Genomic DNA, 12,008 nt, shown 5'->3' on the forward strand with positions numbered 1-12,008 from the left:
CACCAACAAATCAATGTCTTAGATGAAATGGACAAATTCCTAGAAGGACACAAATTACAAAAACTGGCTCAAGAAGAAATAAAAAATATGAATAGACAGACATATAATAAGTAAAAAGATCAAATTAGTAAAAACAAAAACAAAACTTCCCACAAAGAAAAGCCCAGGTGCAGAAGGCAGCACTGGTAAAGTTCTACCAAATGTTTAAAGAAGAATTAACAACCCTTCACAAACTCTTCCAAAGATGGAAGAGGTGGGAACACTTCCCAACGCATATTATGAGGCCAGTATTACCCTGATATCAAAACTAGACAAGGATATCACAAGAGAAGTCAAACGACAGACTGCTATCTATTATGAATATAGATACATAAATCCTCAAAGAGATACTAGCAAACCAAATCCAACAACATATGAAAGGGATTACAAATCATGGAGAAGCAGGATTTATCTCAGAAGTTCAAGGGTGGTTTACCGTATGAAAACCAGTCAGTGTAATACACCATATTAATAGAATGAAAGACAACCCCCCCACCACACACACACACATGATCATCTTAATTGATGTAGAAAAGGCATTTGACAAAATTCAACACTTAACAAAGCTGGAAAAGAAGGGAAATTTCTCAAACTGATAATGAGCATCTATGAAGAACCCACAGCTAACATCATACTGGACAGTGAAAGACAAACATTCCCCCTAAGATCAGGAAAAGACAAAGGGTCCACTCTCACCAATTCTATTCAACACTGTACTGGAACTTCTAGCCAGGGCAATTAAACAAGAAAAGGATATAAAAGACATCTAGATTGGAAAGGAAGAAGTGAAAATATCTCTATTCGCAGATGACATGGTGGCGTATACAGAAAATCCGAAGGAATCCATCACAAAACAAAACAAAGAAACAAAAACTTTTAGAGCTAATAAATGAGTTCAGTAAGGTTATAGGATACAACAAGATCAAAATACTAAAGTCAATTGTATTTCTATACACTAGCATTGAGCAATCAGAAAATAAGATAAACAAAATGAAAAATAGATGAATAGATTTTAATTAACAGAATAAAAAAGGTTTATTGATATAGTTTCTGATTCCACATTGCAACTAACCTTTAATAAACTATCACTTGTCCAGTTTTGAAGTAGTATCAAAGAAAAATATTTCTATCCCAAAAGGCTATTAAAATACTCCAACAATTTCAACTACATAAATGTATGAGGCTAGATTTTCTTTATATCCTTCAATCAAAACAACATATTGCAACAGGTAGAACCCACAGGCGGATTTGAGAACCCAGCTCTTTTCTAATCCAGATATTAAAGAGATTCCTAAAAATAAAATACAATGCTACTCTTCTTAATAGTTTTTTCTGTTTTGGAAAATAATTCTTTAAAAAAATATTTTATTTACATTGACATGTAATGGGTTTATTATTGTCATTTTATTTTATTTTTATTTTTCTGGCTGCACCTCGAGGCTTGTGGGATCTTAGTTGCCTGACCACGGATTGAACCCGGGCCCTGGCAGTGAAAGTGCCAAGTCCTAACCACTGGACCACCAGGGAATCCCCTATTATTGTCATTTTAAAATTAATAAGTACATTTTATCAGTTTTATATTCTAATTTAGCAAACATTGACAGGCAAAATACACATAAACAAAAGCTCTTTGCAATATTCAATAATTTTAAGAGTATAAAAGTGTTCCACAACCAAAAATTTGAGGACAGTTACTTCAAACCTACATAAACATTATATATTTCTTTTACATGTATAAAATATTTAATAATCAAATTTTAAATGAAAAAATGAAATCTTAGAAGAAAATCTAGGCGAGACTACATGTAAAATTTAGGGTTAAGGGAAACCTTAATCAGGACAGAAAACCCAAAGGGTATAAGAGAAAAGCAAAGATATTTGTCTTTAAAATTTTTTTTAAAGATTTATGACAAAAGAAGTTATAAAAATATGTCAGTAAATAAAAGATACATCTTTAAAATAGCTGCAATTAAGGTGAAAAAGGATCAATATCTATAATATATAGAGAATTCACATGAACCGACACGGAAAGACAAACGCAATTTTAAAAATAGAGAAAGGATAGGAATGTGAAATTACAGCATAGCAAATCCAAATATCCAATCAAATAAACGTAAAGACACTCAAACTCACTACTCAATGGAGATGCAAAATTAAAATGACAATGAGATCCACTTTACCACCATTAGATTGGCAAAAATAAAAAGAGTAATGACACCTATCGCTGGTGGAGATGGAGGGAAAGGCTCCTCTCCTGCTCTGCTAGTGAAATCTGAACTGTTACAGCCTTTCTAAAAAGCAATCTAGAAAAATGCATTACCATTAAAACACACATACACTTCAACCCAGCAACAGAAGCCCATGTAAATAAAAGCACCACTAAATAAGGATATATTTGCAAAGATGTTTACCGCAGCACCGTCTGAAGTAGCAAAGATCGGGAAAACCGCACATGCACAGCATTAAAAGGAATCCCAGCTGCCTTGCTGGTTGACTCAGAGGGATTTCCAGAAGATATTAAGAGGGGAAAAAGGCAATACTGAGGATGTGTGTGTTTGCATCTGTGTGTTATCTCATTTTGTAAAACAAATGCTGACAAAAACATCCAGGACTATGGTACATATGTTTGTGTACTTTCTTTGTGTACCTTGTAAGAAAAGTATGAAAGCACATACACATACTAGGTTGTTAATATGGGTTTTGTGGGGGGCATCACTGTGGGTCGGGGAGAAGCAAAGGACAAAGCTCATGCTGCCTCCTCTAGAAGATGCCTTTCCTGCTTTCCTGACCACATCCTTCTCTTCAGCAATCCATTCCACTCACCTTTCACCCTCGGTGAGGCAAAGTGCTGTCAAAACAGCCACTTTCCAGTCTTCTCTGAGTACTCGGAATTTCTGCAGCACTTCTTGTTTCTATCACATTCACGGACCTCCGAGCGCGTATTTATTTTCTATTATTTGCTAACTTTATATATGTCTCGCAAGAGACAAAATCATGTAGTGGTTAACAGTGTGGACAAGTCAGACCACCTGGGTTTGATTCCTGGCTGCGTCACTTAATTATCAGCTGTGCGAACTCGGCAAGTGACATATTTTCTCTGTTTCCCTGTCTGTGAAATGGAACAATAACGGCACCTATCACCAGGTTCTTGTGAGGAATAAATGGGTAAACAGTAAGTGTAAGGTGCCTAGAACAGTGCCTGGCACGTGGTGATGCTACACAAGCTATTATCAGGGTCTTTATTGCCTCACCTATCTAGATTTTAAACTCTTAGAGTCATTTTAAACCACAGATACTCTTAAATTTCTTTTGGATCCCTTCCCCATTACTTCCTAGAATTATGTTATTTTAAGGTCCTCAAATATTTGTTGAATAAGCAAGTGAATGGCTCTTAGATTTCAGAAGTCTATAGAGAAAGGAACTGCTGAGCACATGACTGTCACTTTCATGGCAACCAGTAAGTAAATGTCCATGGCTGATCTAACCCAGCCTTTAAACCTATTTTGTTAAGAGGGGAGAATATTTGTCTTAAAATCAATCTTCTGGAATAGCACAGAAAGGCCTTTCATCTCCACTTACAAAGCCACTTATGAGCTAGACACAAGGAACTCGCCTCAAACTGTAAGAAAATGTGAGCCGTTTGTGGTGAGAATACTGGAATCAGGACTCCTTGTGATTCACCATAGACCCTTTGGGAACATATTATCTACGTTTAATATAAAAATAAACTGTATTAGATAATATCACATTTCTTCAAAGCACTAGGTGAGATGCGTTGGAACCCTTAAATTGTTGTTGTCATTTGTCCATTCTCTCCTAGGTACTGTCCAAGCTTATCTAGTGATAGTTTTTTTTTCCTCTGGAGCTTTAAATGGTCCAAGAAGAGTATAAGAAGCAATTTAGAAAATAATGAAAACACCTGTCCTTCTGATGCCATCCTCTCTCTCTCCTCCTGCTTTGAATGTTCAACCTTTCCCTCTCAACTGGATCCTTCCCAAACAGCATTTTTTTAAATTTTAATTATTTATTTATTTATGGCTGTGTTGGGTCTTTGTTTCTGTGCGAGGGCTTTCTCTAGTTGTGGAGAGCGGGGGCCACTCTTCATCGCGGTGCGCAGGCCTCTCACTATCGCGGCCTCTCTAGTTGCCGAGCACAGGCTCCAGATGCGCAGGCTCAGTAGTTGTGGCTCACGGGCCTAGTTGCTCCGCGGCATGTGGGATCTTCCCGGACCAGGGCTCGAACCCGTGTCCCCTGCATTAGCAGGCAGATTCTCAACCACTGCGCCACCAGGGAAGACCCCAAACAGCATTTTAACATGCTTAGGTATCTCCCAAATGAAAACAGAACAAAAATGCCCCGTTTAGCCACCATCCAACTCTCTTCCCCTGCTCATAGCCAAATCTGTGGGAAGAGCTGTATGTACTTATTAGCTCCATGCTCTTACTTCCCACCTGCTCCTCAACTGCTCAGTTTGGCTTTTGCCTCATTAGTCTTCAAAAATGCTCAGCAGCCAACCTCCGTCCACTAAATCCAGCATGCCCTTCCTACTTCTCGCCTCACGTGGTGAGTCTGCAGCCCTGGGCCCTGCTGATCCAGGCCTTTCTTCACCTCTCAGCCACACCTCTCCTCATCCCCAGACCTCACCCAGGGGATTTCCAGTGTCAACTAAGAGGGTGTAACTTTCCACACCTTTCTGCTATGTATATATGAGCAGGTATATAATTCATCAGGATGTGTGTTTATAAGTTTGTTTTTTGAAATTGACTCATACTGCTCACGTTACTTTGCAATTTCCTTTTTCCATTTGACATTATATCCTAGACAGTCTACAAGTCAGAAAAAAACTAACTCTGGTTAACTTTTTATGTTGGTATGTGTATGTATATATATTCAGGCATAACTAAATAACTGTTAATACATCAGGACAAGTCATTACATTTTTAGAAATTAGAGGGAAAAATCAGATTTTGCATCTGGGGATCCTTGAGAGTCTCCAGCGGAGCAGGACCAGTGGCCGAAGTTGCAAGGGCACAGATTTCAGCCCAGTGTAAGGCAAGGCAGCCATAATTTACCCCGGCCTCCGGCCCCTCCTAGAGCCATTTTACCTTTAGAGGCACTAAGCAGCTAACTGCAAACAGTGGCTTCGTTATCCGCGTTTTGGGCTTAAATAATTTTGCTGTCTCCTTCAAAGTTGTCACCTTGGGAAGTGACAGCCACATTGCAACAACAGTGTGACTTGCACAACTGATTTTTGGAGATTTTCCTGTAGTTTAAGCACCTTTCAGTTTCTCCCCATACCCATACCTCCCCCACCCCTGCCCCCAGTTTAAAAAGTAACACCTGGCCTTGGGGAAAGCTGAGTAAAGCAGAGACCTGCTGGCTCCTTCCCAGGTCGTCCTGGCTAGTCCTCCACAGTACGCGTCGGGACCATGACAGAGGGAGAGCCCAGAACCTGCCGACCTGAGCTCATCACAGAGAGTCAAGTTTTGGCCCCAAATGACAGGTCCTTTCCTTATAATTTTCCAGCTAAACCCTTTCAAGAATCTTCTGAAAATTCTAGTTATCACAACAAATATTTTCAAACACTAGCTTCTTAAAATAAAAATATGCATAGAGTAGCAAAAAGTCCAGAAAATTAAAAGATGTCTATATTCCTTCTTTACCATAGACTATAACTGTAGTTATAGTCGACTATAACTTCCACAGGGAAATTTCCAAAAGTTGAATCCCCATCATTAACAGCTGAACCAAATGAATTTTCCCTTGCAGTACAAAAACAAAGGGGTTAATAGCAATAAAATAAAACCACCCCACAGTGATAACAGATGGGGGGAAAAACAGATCTTGAGGGGAGCTTTTTTTGGACAAAAAGTTATTGGAATTAAATAATTAAGATATTAACTCGGGGCTTCCCTGGTGGCGCAGTGGTTGGGAGTCTGCCTGCCGGTGCAGGGGACACGGGTTCGTGCCCCGGTTCGGGGGGATCCCGCATGCCGCGGAGCGGCTGGGCCTGTGGGCCATGGCCACTGGGCCTGTGCTCCGCGGCGGGAGAGGCCACAGCAGTGAGAGGTCCGCGTACAGCAAAAAAAAAAAAAAAAAAAAAAAAAAAAGATATTAACTCAAAGTATAATATAAAACAGTGCTGAATGGCAAGACACACAGGTGGTGTCTCTTCACGGTCCTGAGAAGGCCAGTGAGTCAGGGAGCTGGGTTCTCTCCGGGGTCGGCAAACAATGGCCTGTGGTCGTTAGGCCAGTAAACTAAGAAGGATTTTCACATTTTTAAATGTTTGAAAAAAATTTTTAACGACACATAAAAATCATATGAAATTCAAACTTCAGGACACATTAAAAAAAAAAAGGTTTATGGGAACACAGCCACGTTCAACCATTCATGTATTGTCCATGGCTACCTTGTGTTACAATGGGTGGATCTGGGTGGATGAAACTGACAGTGTGGCCTGCAAAGCCTAAAATATTATACTAGCTTCCTCTTTATAGAAAAAGTCTGCTGACCACTGTTGTAAACCAGATTTTACTGCCATCAGCTCTGTGTGACCTTAGGCTGGCCTCCTCCCTTCTCTGGATCCACCTTTGTAAAGGAAGGGGCCTGGACACGGTGCTGGCCAGTTCTGGAAGTCCAGAACTGCAGGGAGCAGGGGTGCTCGCTGGCGCCGCCTACAGCCCATTAGGAAAATGGCAGGCAGGAGGCTGGCTGCAGAGGGGCCATCGCTCACAGATCTGTCCTCACTGGTGGAGCCGTCCTCGTTGGTGGAGGGCTCTTAAACGAACTGCCTCCCCTAACTGATGCCATCAATGAACAAAAACCTGGCTTCTACACACCTTTTACATGGACAGACCACAACTCCAAAGAACAACTCATCTTCCAGCGTTCACTTCAGGAATAAATGCTCCCCACAAAATAGAGGGAATGCAAATCACTTATTACCACAGAGGACAAGAGAGGACAGCCATGTATGGGTTTTTTAGGTCTGAAGGAAAAATAATGAAATAGCGTGTCATGTGAAAATCCACCTACAGCCCATGAGTCACCATTCTCTACACCACCTCACGGGACTCACTCAGACGCCCTCATTCTGAACCTTCACGCTCTAAAAAACCAGGTAAGCGGATTTTTCACAGCTGAGGTAACCCACACCACAGGAACGCAAATGACAGGGTAAAGTGGTAGGTTCTGCCAGCTCTGAACCAAGCCCCGGACTCCCACACTGGAGATTCTCCCGGGGAGCCTCCAGGCCCAACGTTCACACCCACGAGGAAGACGGGGAGGTTCACGCCCCTTCAGGGCAAAAGACTCAGCTGAAGACCTGTCATCTTTCAGCCTCCCATCAACCCAAGTGCCACAGAGTGTGGCCTCTCCATGCTGGCTGCAACGAGCCCACCAAGGTGCGGCCACGGTCTCCAGACACGCCACCCGCAAGTCCTCCCACCCTGCAGCCGTGTGTGGGTGGAGTCTAACTGCCACCCCCACCCCCACCCCCACCCGCGACTGGTCTGGTCTTGGCACATATGCCCCGAGCAGAACGCAGCGTGAAGTGATGTGCTGAGGCTGCTGAGCCCGCACAAGGACTGGAAGCTTTCCCTTCTTTCCCCTTGGAGACCGGCCCCCAACCAATAAGGCAGTCCCGGATGGACCGCTGAGTGATTAGAGGCCACGTGGAGAGGGGCTGTGGCAGCCGCGATGCCAGCTCAGACGTGGAGAAGAGCCACTGACACCCCAAGAGAGACCAGCAGAAAACCACCCAGCTGAGCTCTAGCCGACCCACAGAATTGTGAGAAGTAACGTAGCAGGGACTGAAAGCTCCATTTCTGGACTAACTTTCCAAGGCGAGGAAGAGACTCAGAATAGTTGGCCGGAGTTTTCTATGTGGTGTCAAGAGCCTCTAACTTACTTCATCGTCTTCATCTTCGTCATCATCAGATTCAGGAACACCGTCCAGCAGCTCTTCTACAAAGAAAGAGATCAACGAGTAACTGCAACCACAGTGGGGAGCCTTGGTCAACAAAATCCTTTAGCTGCTGCAGAGACAGGTAAACGAAGCCTGTGAGCCCCTGGGGCCAGAGCACCTGACCTACTCAGCACCTTCCTTATTATCACCCATTTCTTGAACAGACGACATGAAAGTAAAGAAAGCCGGAGAGAAGAGGAAAGGAAATCAAAGAGGAAATAGGAGGACAGAAGGAAACAAAGGCACTGAAGACACTGTCCAGCACACTCAGGAAGGCGGCAGATGCACCTAGACTTAACCAAACCCCAAAACCATTTCCTAGAAGGGAATCCGTAGGAACGCCAGGACTCCCGTTGTCCTCGACGCAGCCCTCATTCTGAAGGGAAGGACTCCACTGACCCGGCTGGACCGAAGCCAGCAGGTCACTCACAGGGCTCGCGTGCCTACCGTGGGCTGTGCCGTTGTCGTGGAAGCTACTTTGCACACCGGAGGATGTTGCGTTACCTGCATCCGGGCTGAAGCTTAATTACCCAACTTCTATGCCCTCCCAGCCCCTGAACAGCACTGCTCCTTCCCAGCTTCGGTAAGTGGCTTTCACAGTGGGGAGGCTGCTATATTTACCAATTGTAAATTAAACCTTTCTTCTTCAAATATGGAAAGGCCTTTTTTTTTTTTTTTTTTTGAATCTCAGCTATTTCATGAGGCCACAGGCTAGTCCAGCCACACTGCCCCTGAGCCTGAGCCTGTGGGCTCAGACTCAACCTACTTTCGGAACAATGTGCAGTCCTGTGAACCCAAGTCCCTTACGAGCCTCAGCTCCTCCTCTCCGGGAGGACGGAGACACGAGCCCTGCTTCCCACACTGCTCCCTGGGCTGTGGGCCCAACAACAGGGCGCTTGAGCTACCAGCATCCCTTCTTTCCTGAGGGCCCTCCGGGAAAGCCGGCTCCGCCTTGCTCTGCCCAGTGACCAGTCAGGTCGCCCTGTCCTCTCTTTGGTGACCGGCTGGTATCTGCCGGTCCCCCTTGCTGAGCGCTGGAGTCACGGACAAAACTCCCTGCTGCTGCTGGCCATTCACTTCCACTTGTCACATCACCAGGCCGGGAGTTCCCCTTAGGCTTCGCCAGAGCAGTCCTTCCCCTCCCGTGGGGTTAGAGTTCTAAAATACATGGGAATTTTTGTCCTTGAGGACCTTAAAACTCCACTAGAAAAAGAGTGCTAGAGGATTGAGATGGAGTTGAATTATGAAAACCCATGTACATGTTTTCATGTTCACTAAAATAAAACAAGAAAGCCGATACTTTAAAAGATTGTTAAATCTAAAACTAGATTTACTAGTTTAAGATTCACCTCATAACTCCCACTCGGCTATCAACTTCCCCTTGAGGAGGAAGACTGGACTAGATGGAAACTCTCCAGCTCTCCCTCCTCTAGGTTTAAGCATGATGCTTGTAGATTCATTTTGCCTTGATAGCTGTTGACAGGTATCCTAAGGTATTTATGTGTATGTATCTGGTCCTCCACCCAAATATTCAATGACTTTCTAATTTTGCTTCAAAGTAGCAGACTCCTGGGTAATCGTCTCTGGAGTCCTGCCACTGTCCTATGGATACAGAACAGCTTCTGTGCTTGAAATGAAAAAGAACCACTGTAGGCACTCCATTTAAACTGGACCTTCCGGAGCTGAGCAGGTAGACCCCAAGTCTGTCCTGAACACACAAGGTTGTAAGGCCTTGGCTCTGCGCAGGACAACTTCTTGCTAAAGCACATCCCTTACGGAAACGTAGACTGACCCCTCGTCCTCACATTCGTTAGTGTGCCGGTCCAAGGCCCAGCTTTATGTAAGAGGAAGAGATGTTTTCTTGGCCAGAGAGACAAGGCACACTGCTTTCTGGCTGCCTGGGAGGAGGGAAGACTGACAAGGAAATAGAGGTGTGTCTCGATAGACTGACTGAAACAGAGTCAGCCTTGAAGGTTCCCAACCCAAACCCGACCCTGACGCTGCAGAGGACTCCTGGCCTGGGAGGGAGGTCTCGGCATAGCTAGTGACCTCAGAGCAGATAGGCAACAACTTTTCCCAGCATTCCCCTGCCTTCCCAACTGTGGCCTACATAGAGAAGGTTAGGGAGTAACCTCGGCCAAGACTAAGGTTAGGTTTTATTTCCTTTTATTATTTTTTTCAATATGCCCGCCTAGCAGAATGGAAGTGCAAAGTCAGAAATGCAGTAGCTGCAGAAAATACAAGTCTGTTCCTTCCCCACCTGAATCCTGGATGAATTATAGTTGCTCCATAAAAACCAAAGGGGAGGACATTCAAGTGGAAATGGGCCCCCAGCCTGAAGGCAGCCAAGGTTTAACCTCACCGGCTGCTCTCCTGGCCGCCTCCTGTTGATGGGGAGCCCTCTAACCCCCTTCTTCTGCCTCTCCATTTCTGTGTCCCTCCGAGGCAGGACTGCACACTGGAATCACCTGGGAGTTTTAAACACTATTTGTACCTGGGGCTCCTCCAGAGATTCTGATTTAATTGGCATGGGGTGCTACCTTGGGGGTTTTCAAATCTCCCCAGGTGACTGCCCTGTGCAGCCCCAGCTGTGAACCAGGAGCTGGGAGAGCCACCTGTGGGCTTCCTCCAGTGAAGGGCTTCAGGCATTTCCCTTTTGCTCGGCCTTGGTCGAGCTGCTGCCTTGGGATTAGAGATCAGGAGATTCAATTTTTACCTGCGTTCGTGTGAGGAACAGAATCTGTGCACTTGGACTTTCAGTGATGTGGACAAGGGCATGCAGAAAGACGTTAAGTGACAAGCTTGACCCTGGATGCTGGCAGTGCCAGGTGCCTCTGGCTTGTGTACAAGTCAGGATCAAGGCATCAGGGGGCCAGAGAAAGAGCTAAGGGCGTCCCCACCACCTGGTCCCATCCAAAGCTTCCTTTACCTTCCTTTACTGCTTATTATGGGATGTGGGTGGTGACAGTAATGGAAGGAAGGGGATCACATCCTCCCACGTTGCTGGTTGGCATCATGAATTCTTCTGGAGCGAATGAACGTGGGAGGACGAGGGCCTTTGCCACGGTGGTGCCGGAAAGATTGGCATCTGTTTTCATTATCTGACCCTCGGACCCTGGGACGGACGCCCTAGTGGTCTGGGGGAAATAATTAGGAGGGGGAGGCCCACATAAAGAGAACTTCCAGTTAGAGAAGGGTTTCTGCAACTGCTTTTGAGCTCTTCTGGTTGACTCTAAGCCAAAAGTGTGACGAGAGACTATTGATCATGGGACAAAGTGGCCTTGGCTACCTGGCTGAACTTTCACTTGTGGGTTCACTTGGGTCTCCCCACCTCCCTTAAGGCCTCTTGAATGAATTCTAAGACATGACAAGCCCCTCTAAGAAAGCCCACGTGTCTTTCTAGCATATGTGAAAGATTCAAAAGATACATAATAGATTCTTGCATTGAACAGACCTGAATGAAGCTGCTTGATGATAAATTCAATCTGGCGGATCATTTCAGCATTGCCTTCTTTGATGAAGCAGCAAAGGATGTCTTCCATTCCCTAGAAGCATTGGAGAGAGTAAGAGTTAACATTTCAGTTTTGGGGGGAAACTACTTTTTAATGGAGTAGTTTCACCTAATCAAAAAAAAAAAAAAAAAAAAACCAGGGCTTCCCAGGCGGCACAGTGGTTAAGAATCCGCCTGCCAATGCGGGGGGACACGGGTTCGAGCCCTGGTCCGGGAAGATCCTACATGCCGGGGAGCAACTAAGCCCGTGTGCTACAACTACTGAGCCTGCGCTCTAGAGCCCGAGAGCCACGACTACTAAAGCCCCTCGAGCCTAGAGCCCGTGCTCCACAACAAGAGAAGCCACTGCAATGAGAAGCCCGCACAACCCAACGAAGACCCAATGAAGCCAAAAGTAAATAAATTAATTTAAACAAAACAAAACCAAAAACCAAAAAACTTTTTTTTTCAGGAGGAAGGGATATGCACAATAAAAATCCTCTACTCAGT

At 44.8% G+C, this 12,008-nt stretch overlaps 1 protein-coding gene across 8 annotated transcripts in view; it reads right to left on the bottom strand.

Annotated features, from left to right (window-relative positions):
• Positions 1–12,008, bottom strand: part of ARMC9 (armadillo repeat containing 9) — a 145,639-nt gene that overhangs the window by 62,846 nt on the left and 70,785 nt on the right. For all 8 annotated transcript variants that reach the window (XR_016394010.1, XM_030760484.2, XM_022567944.3 and 5 more), the window contains exons 18-19: positions 11,463–11,553; positions 7,952–8,007 (exon numbers count right to left, since the gene is read on the bottom strand). Coding sequence is in view for 7 of the 8 variants with exons in the window: in XM_030760484.2 (XP_030616344.1) it covers positions 7,952–8,007; positions 11,463–11,553 (147 nt within the window). In the remaining variant the exon portion in view is untranslated. The remainder of the gene's footprint in view (positions 1–7,951; positions 8,008–11,462; positions 11,554–12,008) is intronic.

The sequence above is a fragment of the Delphinapterus leucas genome, chromosome 8 (assembly GCF_059928025.1).
Source record: "Delphinapterus leucas isolate spDelLeu-1000000601 "Yukka" chromosome 8, BTC_Dleu_Yukka2, whole genome shotgun sequence".
Lineage (NCBI taxonomy): Eukaryota > Metazoa > Chordata > Mammalia > Artiodactyla > Monodontidae > Delphinapterus > Delphinapterus leucas.